This window comes from Falco naumanni, chromosome 5 (genome assembly GCF_017639655.2).
Source record: "Falco naumanni isolate bFalNau1 chromosome 5, bFalNau1.pat, whole genome shotgun sequence".
In the NCBI taxonomy this organism is placed as follows: domain Eukaryota; kingdom Metazoa; phylum Chordata; class Aves; order Falconiformes; family Falconidae; genus Falco; species Falco naumanni.
This window is the reverse complement of record NC_054058.1, coordinates 2,661,515-2,680,590: the sequence shown is the minus strand read 5'-3', so window position 1 is coordinate 2,680,590 and position 19,076 is coordinate 2,661,515. Positions and strand designations below refer to the sequence as shown.

The window sequence follows — 19,076 nt, the reverse complement described above, 5'->3', positions numbered from 1 at the left end:
AAGGTCTTAAATAGCATTGCTTAGCTTTTAAACTGTATATGCACATAAATCTTGACAAATTTGGAATTTTCTCCATTCAAAAAATTTATTGCATTCCTTTCTTTAGCCCTGGCAGCATCACCAAGCAAGTAAACTAAATCAGAGACGAATTTCACCGTTACTGAACCAAAGAAAGGCCCACTCACAGGAAGAAAGCAGTGTAGTTCTCTGAGGCTTTCTGTAGGCAAAACAGATGCTAAAACCTAAAAAGTTTTCTGAGCCTCCAAAAGCAATCTGAGGGGCAGCCTGCTGATACCAAACACACAACAAACCCAGTTTGTTTCATCAGCTTCAAGTGTCTCCAAAAAATTACCACTATCCTCCACCCAAAGTTCTGAAATCTTTCAAAGTCAAGAGTGATAGCAATGGGCTCAGACAGACATGCAGCACCTGCCTACATAACAGACAGTCTGGGAACAGACCAGTTCTGAAGAACATTCAATTTAGAAAACTTTCTTCATGAAGGATGAGCTAAGCAAAGCCCAAGAAACCCCCCCCTGCATTCACGGAGCACTCAAAAATTCTGCATTGGGCTTCCTCGCCTTTCCTTAGTTTTGGCAGTACAAAATACAAAACACAGAATGAGGAACCTACTAGATAGACAATATGCAGATCATTCTCCAGAACAAAGCTTTTCATAGCTCGCTGCAGGTCAGCAAAGATTTCCATGGCTTCAGTTGGTGAAAGAGAAGAGGAAAGAGTAGCTGAGCCAAGATGTGTTGGATGATAAACTTTTGCTGTTCAAAAAATAAAAATACACAGAGGAACATTTAGTACAAGTTTATATCTCATTTTCAGGTTGCAATGTATTTTACAGATATCAATTCTACTAACTTTTTCCAACTGCTTTTTCAAGAAATAGCATATTTCTCCATTCCGAGGACAGAAAAATAGGAACAATAAAAGGTTTAGACTTGCCTAAGTCTAAACTAGTCTTTTCCAGAGGCCAGATCACAAGCTTGGATCCCTCCAACTACTCAGACTAACAGTTCTGATAACTACTTGAACAGAAAACACTGGAATCCCATCTGCCAACCTACCTAGGAGTTACCATTTTGGGTATTCCTTTCTTAGGAACACTAAATATCTCCTATTATCTTTTCTTAAAAGAGAGATACAAATCAACCTGTAATGGGGATTCTTTCTATTCCTGGAAGAGTCTCATCCTTAGCCATTTTAAGAAAACAGCAAAATCAGGAAAAAGTGCAACCATGTATACCAAGCAGTTCTAGAACAGACCCGTACTCTCTTAGAATGTACTGGTTCTTCTTCAGAAAGGCAAAAATCATAGTCTACAGTTAATGTGCACAAATCCTGTGGTAAAAGTATGCCTTGTTTAAAGCTGTTTTGGAAATTTGTAGACCAGGACACATGAGTCTCAGAGGTGACGTGCAGAGAGAGGCCTTCCAAGAACACATGCATGCAAAAAATGTTAAAGCAGGTATAAAGACACCCTCCAGAAAGCTAAAATATTCATGATACACATGATACTTTAAAATAAAAACAAAAATGCACAGAAGTCCTCATTATAAATGTTCATTATATTGAACATTACCCAGCTGCAGAAGATTTACTGATTCAAAACTGCTAACTGCAATCACTGGGAAGAACACTAACATTACCTTTCACATCATTGCCGGAGTCCAGAACCTGAATGAACTCATTTTCCAGCAACCACGCCACACAAGCCTCAATAGGTCCAGTCTGCACTTTGTCTTGTGCTTTCTCATTTCCCCACTTGCTTTCTTTCAAGCTGGATGCAAGAAGAGTGCAAGAAGCGTAGGTCTGCACATCATCTGGAGTGCTGGCCACTCCCCCCACTATGACCTGTTGAAGAAAACTACTTGTTCCTATTTCCAGAGAAGCAGTAGAATAGAACATCAGATTAGAGAATCAAAGAGATTGATCCATCAGATCCCTGAGTTTTAAAGAATCAGCATGAGAGGGGAACATGAGGCAAAGCAACTGCCAACCTTTAAGGATGTTTCTTGGCAAGAACTTAAGACACCTTAGGTAGAAGTAAGAGAACTAAGCTACAGGAAGGAATTAATTATAAAATCTTATTTTGATAGCGGACATACACATAGTAATAGTTTATATTTGTGACCAGTCCTAGGTGTTTTGCTGAGCCAACACTAGGTTTTTAGCCTACAATGGATTTTTTCGTGTTATAAAGCAACACCACCATAAAGGAACCCCCATCTTTTAGATAGCTCTTATGTAGAAAAAAGCAGTAACAAAATCCCATCGTCTGCTAAAAATTCAAAATCTATGAAATCACAACCAACTTCTGAGTACCACAGCAGCCTTCAGAAGACAGTAGTAGTACAGCAAACAAACTGCATTTAAAGAGTCTAAGCTCAGTTCAAGCCCAAAAGTAGCTTTGGAAAAAGAAATAAGCTCACCTATGTGGAGTAACACCCTTTTAGTCCTTTCTACTCCTGTGGGAACTCTACAGGGGAGGGTGGGCTAGAGGAACCAAATTGAGTACCATACCTGTTTGTTCACCAAAAATGTATTTACAAAATTCAAATAATTTCTGTGCAAAAGAGGTAGGTGAGGGGGAATAAGGAACCCTACAACATTCTACAAATGTCGTTATGGCCCAGTTCAGTCTACAAAGCCTCTGGGATCAATAATTTACAAGTATCTCCCAGTTAAGACTGTCAGGTCACACATGAAGTTTAATAATTACACTTACTTCTGACTGCAGTTTGAGTATATCTAAATGCAAAAGCAAAGCTTAGTAGCCCCTGTTCGAGCATGCTCACATCCTAATCTGCAGCAAGCAGAGACTGAAATATACCAAACAAAATGCTGACTACTGAAGCAAGCTGGCAGACGCCGGTGATTTTCTTCTGAAGCTGCCTGGGTTGAAACAGGAGAAAAAAGAAGAGAAAGAAAGTGCACAGAAAACATCTGATGCTGTCACAAAAGAAACCATCCTACAGTTACAAGAGTGCAAGCACAGTTCTAACCCCTCTCTGTGTATCCCGTACCTCAAGTATTGCTCTTTTCATGCTAGAAGCAACACCTTCCCCTTCTCTTCTAAGCAAACAACTGCAAACAGGCTTGAGAGATCCCTGAAGCAGAGCTGTTCCTTTTGATCTTTCTGAGGGCTTGCAAACTAAAATGCTTTCACCTACAGGAAAAGAAAAAAAAAAAAAACCACACAACAAACAAAACAAAACAATGACCGTAGTATTGCATCTTAGTGCTGTAATAGCTACATACAGTTCACCAAGGACATATTATTGAAATGGAAAACTGTACGCATTTTTTTAAAAAGCTGAATAAAACAAAAGAAGAAAAACCTTTACAGCCTTGAACAGTGTATATCCCTTGCTATGTAAGAACTCCACAAATGCATAACACTTCAGACTTAAAAGCAGAGCAAATGTCAAAGTTACATTAGGGTGGTCAGAGTCTTGCTGAATCAGCTAAGGAGCTTCCATAGCCTCTGTGTGCTTCCAGTGCTGCTGAAACACTCTTGCTTCTTGTTCTGGAATTGACTGGAACTATAATACATAGTGGCATAAGTTTTTCTTCTGCACTACATTATTAAATTGAAAAGATTCTCAAAAGCAAGAAGAACACGTAAAAGCTGCACAGCACTTTGACATTTTGTATTAAGTCAACCAGCTTCCACTCCCAAAATGAAATAACACAGATAGCAAACTAATTCAGAAATCCAAAGTTATTAATCTAAGTTACTATGCATTTATACACATACACATAAAACCTTAAGTATCCTGAATGGTTTCCACTGAAAGTACGTCTAAACATACCTTATCTTAAAATTCTCTATCAGACATTGTTAAATTCATCCCTCGCTACCGAAATTCTGTGGGAGGCAAAAAAGCTCCCAGAGCCATGAAACAAAAATAAAAATAATGGACCAATTCCTTCAATGAGATCACAGTACAGACTACCGGAAAATGCAGTGGTCACATAAAGGAGATTTTTTTCAACAAAGCCACTATAGCGAAACCAGGTGCCTGGGAGACCTAGATAGATAGAAGCTTTGCCAGCTGGCACAGTATAAATGAATTATGGGTAGGACAAGCTTTCCCTTGAATAAGAAGAGGGCATTAGATTTGGATTAGCTGTACAGTAAATACCATGATAGGTTTATAACAACTTGTTAAGATTTAAGTGCACATAGTCTGGAGACCAAGGTAATTTTGATAATAGGTATCTCAGTAACATCCTAGGGATGTTAAGTTATGGTAAAAATGTAGCCATGGCAATGCTACGACAATTAGCAAATCCAGAGGTAAAGAAAATACACAGCATGTAAATTTAATGAACAGAATAAATAACACAAATTGCAGTGTGTGTGAGTAACCAAATACAGCTTAAATATGATTATATAAATGAGTTACAGCATGAACGACAGGTTCAGAGGATGTGTCTCTGTGATTTTGAAACTTTTGACATCTGTTGTTCATGTACTGTTGCCAGAGCTGAAAGTACAGAAGATAAACTGTCTGTAAGCATTGTTTTGTGAAAGCAAAGCTCATTTTCATTTCAGCAATGAAGAATGTTCACTCATTTTTATTTGGGTTATGACATGACCTACACTTCCCTCTGAAAATTTCAACTCTTCAGTGTGATAAATCTAACAAAAGATGGGTAACCACCTGGCTCTACATTACATAACAATCATTCAAGACCTGGGGAAACCCTTTCCCAAGATGCCACTCAGAACTTAAAGCCACTAATGGCAAACTAGTAAACTTGGGGGGGGGCCATGACACAGACTGACACGACAAGGAACAGACAGACAGGGACATGGCTAAACTGTTCTGAGATCCCTTATGAACATTTCAGATGAGAGGAGAAGTCTAGGTTAGCATCAGACTAGACAAACACCAGAAGACTCTGGCTATCCAGGCATAAAGCTCCATTAAAAGCAAAAAAGGCCCTATTATATTTCTAGGTTTTGTTCAGTGATATTGAACAGCTTTACCTATTTCATCTTGGGAATACAACAGTTCTGATGAATGCAAAAATAATCCCATTTCATTTTCTGAAACGAGGTTTTTAAATTTCCAACAAATCACAAAAAAAAAAAAATTAAAAATCAAAACCTGAGACAATGCAACACTACAATGATGGTAGGGGAGGAGGAAATCAACCTAACAGCATTTATCTTCTGTCTGTCAGCTGAATTTCCCATCTAGATAAGGCATTTTTTCCAGCTAAGAGTAGCAGCTGGTAATATAGCTTTATGTTCTCATCCAAAAAACTCTGCAGAGTGGAAAAAAAAGGCACATTCATGAAGCTCATCAGCATAAAATCAACTGCTTACTGTGCAAAACACAGTCACATCAGAACCATCAAAAAAGGGTACTAATTATTGTAACTTGACGGGGGGGGGGGGGGGGGGGGCGGGAAAAGAAACTTCAAGGAATAACGTAATTTTACACCTGCCAGCTACACTCAAATGACAAAGTCCGGAAAATTTCAAAATACAGCATGCAGCTGCCCTTTTCTTTAACACATAGGGATAGCTCACAGAGATATAGGTCGCAAAACATACTGTTGCTATGCTACTCTGGCAAAAATAGAAAGTTAAATGTAAGAACAGTCTGCTTACATAGGGTTCGTGCAAGCACCAATCAAACCATCAGTAGGGTAAATCCCACTTCCCACTTCTGCTGAACTTCTTATTTTCTACTGTGTTTATACTTGTATAATACAATATTTCCAAATATCATCCATGAAGATAAATTTCCATTGCAAATTAAAGTAACAGGCAGGACTATTTTGTTGAACATCAATCAGTGCTGCTGTATGCAAGAAGACACCATATTAACTGTGAACTACTGTTCATATTTCCCTGTCTCTCTGTCGCATTACTACTTTCAAGATCCATAAAAGTTATGGTTAAGTTTAGTGGAAGTTTAAGAAATCCAAATCTGAACTTCAGACAAGAGATTTGTCAAGTTATGGTTGTAGACTTTAAATACGTTTCTTACATTTTAGGCCCGTCCAATGAGAGCTCACTGTAAATGCTTTAGTAAATTGACCATGGATCATAGAATTACGGCAAATTAACAACACAGCTTTAGAAGCTAACAAGAATTTGAAGGAGGAAATAGCCCGTTCCTAAAGTAACTGACATGTAAATACTAAAGTGAGTCTCATGCAATGAACCGAACCCCCTGGGAATTACAATTTTTACTCCATTAATACCAAACAAATTCATCTTGATTAACTTAATCATACGGAATACCAAAGGAATTCATCATGATTAGTCACTAATTGCAAAGCACTGCCCTGGATTTAATCAGGTTAACATCATTCTTACAGAATGTTAATAAAGCTTCTGCTTACCCTCTGTGTCTACTCCTTTCCTGCCAGCCCTTCCAGCCATCTGCTTGTAAGTAAGAATGTCCAGCAGTCTGCCACCAAACATGGGAGCTCGTATAATCACTCGGCGAGCAGGCAAATTCACTCCAGATGAGAGTGTGGAGGTTGCTGCTAGGACTCTGATCAAGCCCTGACGAAAGGCTCCCTCAATGATGTCCCGTTCATCAAAAGTAAGACCTGAGGAGAGACAACTTCTAGTGAACCTAGTAATGGTAAGACTGCATTTAAGAGCTAATAACATTACTGTCAAGCAAGGGGAAGAACAAACAAACTTAATGAACATTACGCCATTCAGTGTTAGGAACTAGACTCACAACACTAAATGAGTTAATTTCTTCTGAACTATAAGTGAAGCAGAATTTTACCATTAAGTTTTCATTATTCAACTGACAGTAATAGTTATAAACTAACTTTTCTAAGGTGCTTGTACACATTGTAGCAAGATGAACAACTATTTACTACACATCTACAAGCACTGCAAATAAATAAATAAATAAAATAAAAAGAAGAAAACTGGATGCAACAACCACTGCAGAGAACTAGGATTTAGTCTTTGCCATCCTGACCCTGGAATCCTCCCTCATTATTTCCATTCCAAGTTACAGGTCTAATATATATCTTTCTACATTTCCTTGAGGGCTTCGGGGCAATTTTATTCCTGAGAAAGAAACCCACACTCTATAAGTATTTGGAATTATTCCCCCTACGTATCCAATGCTATAGCTACTGTTCGCTCTTCTGGAGTCAGTCCTTTCTCTCAGCGGACCTAGAGCTGACATACACTATTACCTACTTAACTAAGAACTAAAATATCTAACAAGACACATTTGCAGCTCATTCTCCTTTTATTTTTTCTTCAGTGTTATACTACTTCTATTAACTCATCTATTTCAGTATTAAGTTTAGCAAAATTGCTCTGAAATACTCTGGCAGCTTTGAAAATGCTTGAGCTGCAAATCAGCTAATTTTTCAGGCATTTCACCAAAAAAAATTAAGTTGTGTTTAAAAAGTTGCTGTTATCCAACACAACAGAAAGATTTATCGTAACAATTAGTGAATTAAAGCCTTTGGCCACAATAGAAGAATTTTGAGTTTACTTTTAACTGTGAGATTCTCAAAGCACTTTAATTCAGTCATAAGCTATGGAAGGCTTACAAAAGCAACTGGTAAATTACTGGTAACCACAGCAAAAAGAACCCATATTACTTGATCATTATGGAATTCAAGACCAAGATATTCAGGAATACCTGCATGATGAAATGCCACTCCCCATGGCAAAGTACGTTGCAGCACAGAGTCCAGGCCCGAGATAGAACGCTTTAGCTGATCCAGAACCTCATCAATCCCTTTTCTGTCCACAGCAACTGGGGCAAGGGCTGAGTTTTTTGCAGAACCTTGGGAGAAAAAGTATTTTTATAGTTTCTACTAAAATTATTTTTAAATAAAGGCACTATGCACACTACAGTCTTCTATTAACTACTTTTCTCTTACTCTCAGCCTGTTGCAAACTGTAGAATTCCCTGGCAATGATGTCTGCCAGCTTCTCACACCAGTTCTTGGATGGACAGAAAAGCAGGACTGAATGGCCGTCACAAACAGTCTCATAACACAGGCTCACAACATGGTCTTCATCTCCCTGAATTGAGACAAAATATTTTCAATGCACTCTCACACTGAATGGGGTTTGTAAATGCTGTCCATTCTTCTGTGTCACAGCGGGAATCTTCTACTTCAGATCAGAAAGAGGAGCAACCAAAGCAGATGGAGCACTGTTATGTTATCTCAGTTTCTGTCTTGCTTTAGAAACTCCAAGCACTATATGACCACATTGTTGAGGACAGCCCTAAACCTACCCATGAATAAATCTAAGGTTTTACATCTTGCTTTCATAAATCCATTTCTGAATGAAGGCCATACAATGCAACAAAAAGTCATTCCAACCTCCATGTCATGGCTAACAGCAGTGGGGAAGAACTAAGAAGAGCCCCAAGGGAAAACATCCCTCTACAGTAACTAACAATGTCTGAACTAAAAGCATGAGATGTAGTCGTCTAAGCATCCCCAATAAGATGCGCCCAGCAAGCACTGCTGACCAAAGACTGCAATATTCAGGATACAGTGGCAGGCTTTTATGGATACGTATACAGACGTGCATGCAAAACCCTACTGTTTACAGCTTGCCTTTTTGGCTTTAACATCCTCAGAGAGTTCCTGCGACTGATCTGTTTTGCTTGGCTAAGCCAGATTCTCTTTCAGCAAGCAGGCCAAAGGAGGAAGAGAAAATGTAGGCGTACAGTAAGAAATAAAAAGCACTAAAATGCAAATGCAAACAAGGGAGCAATGGCAGGAACTGCATATACACAGAAAAAGCTCAGTAAGGACTCAGCCAAATTCATCAGAAGTGGTAAGGTCAAGTCCCCTTTCCTGGTCCAGTCCAAGACACACAACAGAAATCTGAAGGTCCAGTGATAGATTTCAAGCCCAAGAGGATCATCCGGTCTTAGAAAATGAGCCAGTTCCCTTAAACTGTTGAGTCACAAACCTAGTTCAGTTCTTCCTCTCACTTAATTTAGGACCTATCCAAAGCAACCACCAAAAAATATCCAGAAAAGGAGATGTAACATCACCTTCTCAATATGACCATATGAAAGCAAGCTTCCAGATATTCTTGTCACGTACATTCCCTTTTGTTTTATGATCCTTTTTCCTTGCTGTGCCACCATGCTACTGACAACAGAATGTTTGCGCAGAAGGAGAACTGGCTACAAAACACTCCAAAACCCTGCTGGCATTCAGCACATATTGTCCAACTAATGCACTAGTATTACAGACAGCCGTTGAAAGAACTGGGGAGAGAGCTCACCCTTCAAAAACTGCACAGAAAAGGAACCTTCAAGTAGAAAGTCCAAATTTCCCACTTCTAGGCATTTGGTTCTTCCAAATCATTATAGTAGGTTACCTTTAACTTTTCATATCCTTTTCAAGTGTCCAAAAGGACAAAATATTGAAAAGAGATTCAGAAGAATCAGGATGGACATCTGCCTTCTAATCACTGAAAAAATTATATCATTCAGTAGTTTAACAAAAGCAGGTTCAACACCAGATTTTAATGCAAAAATATTCTCCCATCAATTAATGCAAATTTATTGACCTAACCAGGAAACACTTACCTTCATTTATGAAAGTGAAGTGGATTCCAGGACACAAGATAGGGTGGTGGGTAAGGGAAGAATCAAACTCTTTATACCTGTCACGTGCTCAGAAACAAGGTAACTGCAAAGTCAACTTTATCTTCAAGTCAGATTCAAGAAACTTCCAAGAATTTCATGAGTGTGAGTATGTTTGTTCTGGTTTTTGTTTAAATCATTAGAAGACAAAAAAAAAATTGTTTTCAGTTTGAGCATACCATCTATGAAGTAAACAATGAAGTCAGGAATGTCATCTAATTTAAAAAAAAACCTAAAACATACCCGTAGCTGCCTTTTTAACTTTAGCTCTGCAAAAGATGTTATCCCAAAGACAGTGCTCAGAGTTTTGTTACCTTCAGCTGAAGCTTGGGCTGGAATTCTCGCACTAAATTCATGGAGGAGTCATAAATGTTGCTGCCAATTTTCACCCACTCCTTGAGGGGCACAGGGCGAAAATCCGTGCAGTACAGCTCTGCATCTAACCATGAGGCTAGGAGTCCCAAGTTAGGGAGGGTAGCACTCATGCCTACTATCTGTATCCCACCAAAACTGTGACTGGCCATCTTCACCTGTCTGGAAGCGGTTAAAAGAAAATGAAAGTTAATGGCAACACAGGCTACTGTTCTGGAAAAGCGTTCAGAACAACTAACTCAGTCTACTTCCTTCCAGCATCTAAAGTGCAAAGCTGTGTTTTTTCAATTTCTTAACAAAGAAACAAGCCATACTCCACACTTGGCAAACACAATGTCAAATTATGCATTGATAACAAGATAATTCAACTTTTTATCATTTTGAACCTAAACCTTAATCTCCTTTAGGTAACGGCAGCCATAAACTGACTGCATATTTGGAGAAACTGAAAATAAATAAATCAACTATTTCCTTGCCATTAACAAAAACATGGGAATAAAGAAATGGTTCAATCTCTACTGCAGTCTTTCTAAGCTTAAATGCCTTAATTAAAACACTCCCATTTGTTTCAATTTCAGAACAAATTATACTAGAGTAAGGTCTTCCTAGAGTTGGAAACCAAAGCCCTTAGTTCAGCAAAGAAGCAAGCAGCTTCAGCTCTCAAAGTGCTGAACAGCAGCTTCCACTAAAGGCAGTGAGAAGTAATGGCCTCTTAACAGACCTGAAAACACAAACCGTTAATTTAGATACCCAAATGTATATTTTCATTCAAGTTTTTACATGCACACAACTGGGGGGAGTTTATGCTCCTAAGCCTACATTGAAAACTACTCATTTGCATTGCACTGAGCCACAAATTGAGACTTTAAAAAATGAAAAGGTCTGGCAAATCAGTATGAGCTCAGAAGCAGCCTGAACCTTCTTAGAAGATCCTGGTAGTCCTGGCAAAGACAAGACAGAGGAAATAAGACTACCCAGAAGCTAGAGTAAAAAAGGCCAGTCACTGGTGAGACAGAAATAAGGAAAATGTGGAAAGGCAGGCTCTCTCTTATCCAAGTTCTTCAAGTATTTGCTAGTACAGCTCCACTATCTAGGTTGCAGATTTTTTCCCCCTACAGCAACTGTTGACCTCAAACAATGAAAAACGTTCCAGCTCCACAACACACTCATTGACTGGGGAGAAGAAAAATCTGCTGCAGAATTTTGGCTGCATCTTCAAAAGCCTCACAGATTAGCAAGGGTACCCATGTTTGCAGTGGCCACCACAGAACATTCTCTTGATGCAAAGACAGTCTTATACTTCAGTGGGATGTCCCACCAACCACTTCAAAAGCTCTTAAAAGCACTGGTAATTGGTCAGTGTTTAAAGAATTTGGATAAAGGGACTCCCATGAAATAACAGGGAAGAAAGCACCACAAAAGTGGTCCAGAAGTGTCAACCAAAGAAAAGGTGGTCTTCAACTCCAGGAATTTCAAGTGGATTCCAAAACAAAAATAGCAGTCACCTCCTTCATGTCAGTAAGTGGTATGGGGAACCAATGTCAACTCCACCATGATGGAGAGATGGAGAATATGGGCCCTAGTGCCTATATGGTGAAGGCTGAAGTATTGTGTCTTCCCAGGAACATCCCTTGATGCATCTGTCCCTTTTTCCCTGACAAATGTTTTCTCCTTCCTGCTTCTTGAATGCAAGGGAGGGAAGCAGAGAGTGGACCTGCATCTCTACTGCAGCTACATGATAAGCCAATCATGGCAAAACCACTCACATTGCTCTGAAGTGTATTGCCTTCCAGGACTTACAGGGAGAATATCAGAAAAAGACAGATGTGATTAGACCCAGAACACTGCTGGATCCTGGAAATCAGGATGGGAAATACTGGCTAAAATGTCCGTTTGAGACCCAATGTAGAAATGGCAGTTCCCCCAGAACTAAACAGGTAGTCTGTGCTTAGCCCAGCACTGGTACAACTCACAAGACAGGAAGCAGCAGAGAAAACACAAACTTTAGCTTTTGGTGCTAAAGGAACAGTTGATTTTGAGTCTTCTTTCAGCACCACCAATAAAGATTAAGATCCATACACCATCTCCTCCATTTGCCTTTGTCTGTGTTAGGGCACTATGGAGCCACTGGACAGTTTGGTGCTGGGAATCTAGATACTGAATTCTTAAAAGCCTCTAAAGCCCTTAGGAAACATCTCGACAATCAGTTGTGCTAAAGGCAAGAAACTATGCAACAACTAGGCTATCACATGTTATAAGCAAAACCACACATCACCCTGAGCAGTGCTAACTCAGAAAACTACTGGCACATCCTCTTCAGTCTTCTGATTAATTCACCACTGACAAGTTAGCAGCATACCCACTCTTCCACAACACCTGAACGCTTCAGTAGGCTAAATACCTCGTTCCATGAAACAATGGAAAATTAAGCAGAGCAAATCTGCCAGCAAAAAACATTAACAGAAATAATAGAAAGTTTTAAAAAAAATTAAATAGGCTAAAAAAGTAAATGAAAGCTGCAGCCTTATTTCTTTTCCTGAGAGAACAAATCCCATGGTAGCACAGAAATTGAAAACCACGAGGAAAAGAGGTTTTGACTACACTGGCAGGCCCCTGAGAGGTGGTATGATGAGACCTTAATAACCAAAATAGTCCAGGTCATCACTCCAATAAAAACCTTGAAGCTAACCCAAATTTCCAATTATCCAGAGAACAAAATATTTAGAGTCATCCATAATTTAGCATTAAAAGACAAACATCCTGGTCTACCCACCGTTTTGCAACCTTCTCTGTAACATATCTAACTTTGGTCAGGAGGAGTTCCAGCAGATATCCTCGATGAGAGTCTCCCAGCATGTGCAACTCATCCACAACCACCACTCCTGATAAAGAGAAGCATTCAGGTTACATTTGGCAAAACTCCAAACTAAGAACGGATAGCCTTGATCTTTTCATATTCCACATGATGAACTGAAATTTACATTCATAAATCCAGCTGTGCTTACCAACATCACTATGGCTTCCTTCTGTCACTGATTCTTCTGAGACAGATAAATCATGACCAATGTCATGACATTTCACACCCCCCACAACATCATACACATAAAAAATCAGCTTTTAAAAAAATAAAAATAAATAGGTTGAGTTGTTAGTCCGGCCACTACACAAAACGGTATTGCAAGATCTATAATGTAATATATTACTACTTTTTTTTTTTTTTTTCCAAAAAAACCCCAAAAAATTACCTCTTTGCAAGTAAAACTCAGGCTTCAGAGTGTCTGGAAAAGAACATCCCAGCACCCAAATGAGCTAGCCAAAAGCTTTGTTGGCATCACTATCTTAGTTTTATAAACATCACTCCTTATTAACGCAGTAATGTCAGAAAAAAAACCTAGAGCAGATGTAATTACACTGGCATAGCCTGCTTCCTATTATATCTTTTTTCACTAACCAAACCTGAATGAGCTCCACTATTTAGCTTTAGCTTTCTAGTGAAAAAGAATCCTTACACAACTGCTCTGTTGTCATCCTACTTCCTGTAAAAGACTTTTTAATCTATTAGCTGCCTCCATCAAATTTGTAAGGTGTAGAAATATTGAAAAGAATGTCTAAGAAGCATTCTGAATACCAGCAGCTGGAGACAACAGACCAGACTAGGGTCTCCCCTGAGGAGAAAACATAGAGCCACTGCAACTCAGCCACCCAGCACACCTCCTGCACACATCCCAGCTAGCAGCAGTATGAACCCTTTCTGGCCAGTTGACAGGGTCACAGGGACATGGAAGAGGATGAAAGAGGATGAAAGAAGGTAAAAAAAAAAAAAAGCAGGGCACAGAGGACACAAGGCTTCATTAGTTCTGCTGCTGTGGAGTTTTGTTTTCTCTTTCATGAAGCTATGTAATATCTTCCCAGTACAGCTAAAATAGCAGTAGCTTAAGGGCAAATGTGACCTTATATTATCTGTTTCAATGCTATTTTTCCTTCCCATTTTTTTCCTCTCCTTCCTACATATGTTCCTTCTCTCTCCGTCTGTTTTCTCCCCTTTTCTTTTAAGCCACTTAAGTTAGAAAAGAGTGCTGCACTGCTTCATCAGCCTCTTTTACAAACTCCCACCCATCCAGCTCCTCTGTCTTCCTGTACTTCCTCCATTCCATGCTTGCCTGTAAAAAATGGTAATTCATTGGTCACCAAATACATATTTATTCAGCTACCAGAAAAAGCTTCATCCTGCTTCCCCATACAACAGTCTGTCTGAATTCTTCCAGCAGCTGAAACAGGACAGTGTAATCAGATATCTACAAAAGTAAAATTCATACAAGTTACCTTTCCAGTCTTTGTGCCAAGCAGCAGCACATTTTGCTTCCTGAAATGAAGCCTAGAACACTAGTGGTACCCACAGGCCAAAGCACAGGCAATGCCACTGTTTGTTGTACAGGACACTCGTTCTATACCTCCTGCTGCTACTTAGCTATAATACATATTTCAAACCCACAGTAAAGCTGTGTATCGTGTTGCCCTGGCAGTGTGCAAGCTGGTGGGACCTTACTGTCACACACACAAGTGCTCTCATCTATTCAGGCAACATTCAGAACACACCCACTGGGATAACACGGCAGGAGCAATCAGGCAACCAGTATTTTTCACAAAGCTATCCTGATCTTAAGCAGAATTGAAGCCAAGGAGGACTTCATGTCCCAGCATGCAATGGTATTTTCTGCTCAACAAAAAGCTCAGGAGTGCAAGTGGGGCCAGAATTTTGTCATATTGCATTGCTACTGAAAATCAGGCTAGCCTCAGACTCCTATTTCTGTCAGCAAATTAGGTGTGTCCCTAGAAGACTGCTGAAAAAAAACTACTAAAAAGTACCTGAGAGCTATTGCAGACATTTACTGTAAAATAACTAGGCTGCTTTAAGTCCATATCCTGTTTAAAACTAAAAAGTTCTGAATAACAGGCAGCAAGGATTTGATATTTTTTTTAAATAATTCAACTAGTAATTTTTTAATTTTGTTTCAATTAAGAAAAGAAACAAGTATCACAACAGCACGTTACAAATCCATTCCCAGCTGACACGTTGAGAAGGCTGCAGATTCTTCTCTAATCCACTTTCCTAAAAACTTCTTTAGCATCAGCGTCAAGAGGCTGAATAACATGAGGAATATCATCTCCTGTGTACCTGGATGTTCAAAACTGACACACGTTATATACTAATTAGCAAGACAAAATTGCTTTTAACTGAAAGAGAGCTCTGCCAGGCAGAGAATTTGAGTTTCACTCAACAATTTCCAAAGGCAGTGTGAGCTATCAGCAGGGGATTGACACCAACAAAAGGAACAATCCAAGCTTGAGATGGAATCCAGCCAGAACTGCAGTCATCTCCCAATAATTCATCTCAAAAGATAAAACACCCTGGTTATGAACTGGTCTAAATTTAGAATTAATTACAAGACAAGGGGCAATCTTGCAGTCTCAGACAAGCTTGCTTTAGGTGACAAACTGGCATTTTCAGCTCATGCCCGTCTTTTGCAGCTTTTATGAAAATTTATCTCCAAATAGAAGATTTGTCAATTTCTTACAGATTATTTTTAAACTCAAATTTAATTTAAAAATTAATTTCAAATAAGCATATAAAGAAAAAAACCCACACATTTTTACCCTAATTTCAGTTATGCTGTCATATTGGGGCACAAGGGAAACTGAGGGTTGCAGCAAATGCATTTTCAAATGGTGAAAGAAAAATGTCACGCTTTGAGGTATCGGTGTTGAGGACACATGTTCAAATTAAAATCTTGTAATCACTTGGCTGATTATACTTGTATGACTCTTCTCAGGTACATTCATCTTAGAGAGCACAACAAAATGAGGCATAAAATGGAGGTAGCGACCAAAGGGGTTTGGCGTATCTCTAACTTCTGAGAGATTATATCATTAAACAATACTTTTCAGTATACTGAATATGCTTCCATGGCACCTAGGCCAACATAAATATAGACACCGTGACCACACTCTCTGCCTTATGGCATACAGCTTGTATGGAGTGGTGACCTAGGATCAAACTAGCCCTATTTTAAAACAAAAAAATCCTAAACTAAGTAGCCATATATTGAAATAACTAACTGCATGATCACCAGTTCTCCTGCAAGGGAAGGGATGAAGATATACATTCAAGAATCAGGCTGGACTGTAGGATCCTCAATTCAAATCAACTTAAAACGCTGCACAACCATGGTCATCCACTCATCTTCCAGCCCACCAGCAGTCTAAAGCTTTCATGGTGATGCAGCCCCTACAGATCCAGGTGCAAATTTCTTATCCCATGACCTCCCACTCTGAAAAAAACTGCCAGACTTTATTCCCCTTATTCTCTCTCGTGTTTACTCTCCTGGTGCACAATGCTGAAGAATATTGACACCAAATGCATATGGAACAGCAGTTTCATAGGTGGAGGTCTCAGAGCAGTTTGATACTCATCTAGTTTCCCAATTTTTATATTCTTAAAATAGTAACCAACCAGCTAGGTTACAGGCCAGAGCGAAGATGGGAGGAATTACTGTGCAAAAGATAACCGGGTATGGCTTTATTGACTAGGGAAACAAAGTCAAGAACAAACTTCTGATTGGACTACGAAAACAACGTCTCTCTTCACGTACACACTGGAAACATAAGGCTTCTTCAGGCTTTGTATCTCCTCCCAAATACTAAATGAATACTACCATTATCTAGTGGCCATCAGGGCCACAGTGACCCAGAAGCCTACGTTAAAAGGACAGAAGTCTTTTGAGCAAACTACAAGAGAGAAATGAATGTCACAGCCCTCCTAGTCACCCTGACTACACAGAGGAGCTGTATGTATTCCTTCCTCTTATCTGGACCCAGATGAGTACTAAACACAATTCCTCCTCCTCCTCGAGCCAAATGAAGATAAACCATGGATGCCACAATCCCTGTTCAAAACATAAATATACACACATTCATTCTTGAACTCAAACATATCCCAGACCTTTAATTCAATTTCATTAATTAGAAGACATTTTCTAGCTATAGGAATCACTGCTTATTGCAGCTAATCACTGTCTGTGGATTGTCATCCACATCAGACAAACTAAAACCTGCAGCTTCTACCTACTCACCCCAGCCACTGAGCTACATAGAATAGTCCTGCCTGCCTTCCTAAATTCAAATCAGAGGTGCTCTGCAAGAAAAAAAATTGCTCAATGTTCCTATCTGGCATGTCTGTCACATACAGAACTGAGCAAAAAATACAGTGTCCCATAATTTCACATGTACTCAGAGTATATGATATACCTCATCCCCATAACAGTCAACACAAGTAGTATTTTACCCAGTGAGTCCATTTTGTTTTCTTCTATGAGTCTATTGATTAGACCATTGGCTTTCTCAATGGTGCAGACAGCCACATCCAGGGCAGAGAAACGTCCAGCAGGAGACATGCTTCCCATATAGCCTTCAACTCTTACATCCACCTCCTGAAACAGGGCCTGTTTTCAAAAACACAGAATGTCATGCCAAGGTTACAGCTCTGAATTTTGACCAATGCCTGCTGGAATCACATAAAAACCTGCATCCTTAATGACAATTTCTAATACTTATAATGCCAACTAATCAGATTAAAGCCATAGCTCAGCCAGTTATTGCTACTTTTTTTTTCCCCACTGTCATTTTTTATTTCCAAAGCAGAGGCCACACAGTATACATTGCAGGACAAAGTGTACAGAACTAAGAGATGGAGACCTCGGTTTTGCATTAAAAAGTTTACCATTAAAAAGGTTAGAGAACACACAGTGCAACTATGTACAAAGAAGCCTTGCTCCTGAGAAATCCTGGGCAAAAGCCAAATTGTGAGACCCCAAACACAAAGATGTCACATCTCCCACTGAAATTCAAGAAATGACGACTTCTTTTCTTCCGTGGCTTATTGCTGCAGTGCCAAAGCTTAGGCACATTACTCACTGCATTAACAAAAGGTACGAATGTTTGAACCAGGTGCACAGGATACCGTACATCTTCAAGTGCAGCTACAGCCAAACCTTAGGCCAGGAGTAGTACAACACAGCATCGATGATCCTCCAGCATTGTAAGACTAAAGCAAAAGCATCTTCAATCACTGCAAGTAGCTTCTGCACTCAGTTTACATCATTTCCTAGCAATGTGCGAGGTTAAGATACCATTTCAGTTTATTAACACCCAAAACATCTTAAAGGTCAGAAACCGTAACAAAAATGCCTGCTGGTTTTGTATTTGGTTTTAGTAACGGTTGTTTCTTCAACATATTAACTAACGGAAACGTTTGATATGAAAGTCTTTCAAGAAAAATATATTTTTATTTAAAAAGACTGTTCCCACAGTAATTTTGTTTTTAAATAGCTGGGGTGAGGAAGCCAAGACATAACAACATTCTGTCAGAACAAATTTTTAGCAAAGTCAAACTGAAATCAAAGTCACGAAATTCTGGTAGAACACCCAAAGGAAAGCTGAAACGTCATTCTATCCTTTCATATAATGTTGATACCTTCCATTTGTATTTTTTCAGACACAATCTCTAACTGGAAAATTGTTTTAAAGTTTGTGGATTAGAAAATCTGTGAAGAAATGCAAGTAACAATGCTGTAAAAGTCAAAGCTGAAATAAAATATTTTAATGAACTCCTTAAATTTTTTCCAAGTTTCCCTTTTTGGCTAAAACTTTCATTTTTTTTATCTCCAACTTAGATTGAGAGCAAATTTTAAACTATGTACAAATCCTTTCTGAAACAACTCTGCAAAATTTCTTTTTTAAAATCCATACAAAAACTTCTGTTTAAAAAATGTGACCCAACAATTACAACTCATAAATTTACCCTCCTTGAATGTTACTTACCTGCAGATAACATTTTTTCTCCTTGGCGACAGAGACAAAGGGAAGGATGAGAAGAGCTTTCTTACGAGTCTCCAGGACTCGCTTTAAAATCAGCAGTTCTGCAACAAGAGTCTTTCCAGCACTGGTAGGAGCTGGCAGGGGGGGAAAAGCTCTTTGTTTAAAATTAATTTCTAAAGGTATATA

At 39.1% G+C, this 19,076-nt stretch overlaps 1 protein-coding gene across 5 annotated transcripts in view; it reads right to left on the bottom strand.

Annotated features, from left to right (window-relative positions):
- Positions 1-19,076, bottom strand: part of POLQ (DNA polymerase theta) — a 57,767-nt gene that overhangs the window by 33,442 nt on the left and 5,249 nt on the right. For 2 of the 5 annotated variants that reach the window (XM_040597087.1, XM_040597088.1), the window contains exons 4-13: positions 18,894-19,024; positions 17,359-17,515; positions 12,790-12,898; positions 9,959-10,178; positions 7,909-8,053; positions 7,665-7,811; positions 6,382-6,594; positions 3,039-3,181; positions 1,662-1,866; positions 634-776 (exon numbers count right to left, since the gene is read on the bottom strand). In XM_040597087.1, coding sequence (XP_040453021.1) covers positions 634-776; positions 1,662-1,866; positions 3,039-3,181; positions 6,382-6,594; positions 7,665-7,811; positions 7,909-8,053; positions 9,959-10,178; positions 12,790-12,898; positions 17,359-17,515; positions 18,894-19,024 — 1,613 coding nt within the window. Of the gene's footprint in view, positions 1-633; positions 777-1,661; positions 1,867-3,038; positions 3,182-6,381; positions 6,595-7,664; positions 7,812-7,908; positions 8,054-9,587; positions 9,931-9,958; positions 10,179-12,789; positions 12,899-17,358; positions 17,516-18,893; positions 19,025-19,076 lie in introns of those variants that run through there. The other 3 variants (XM_040597089.1, XM_040597091.1, XM_040597092.1) reach the window with 3 other exon arrangements.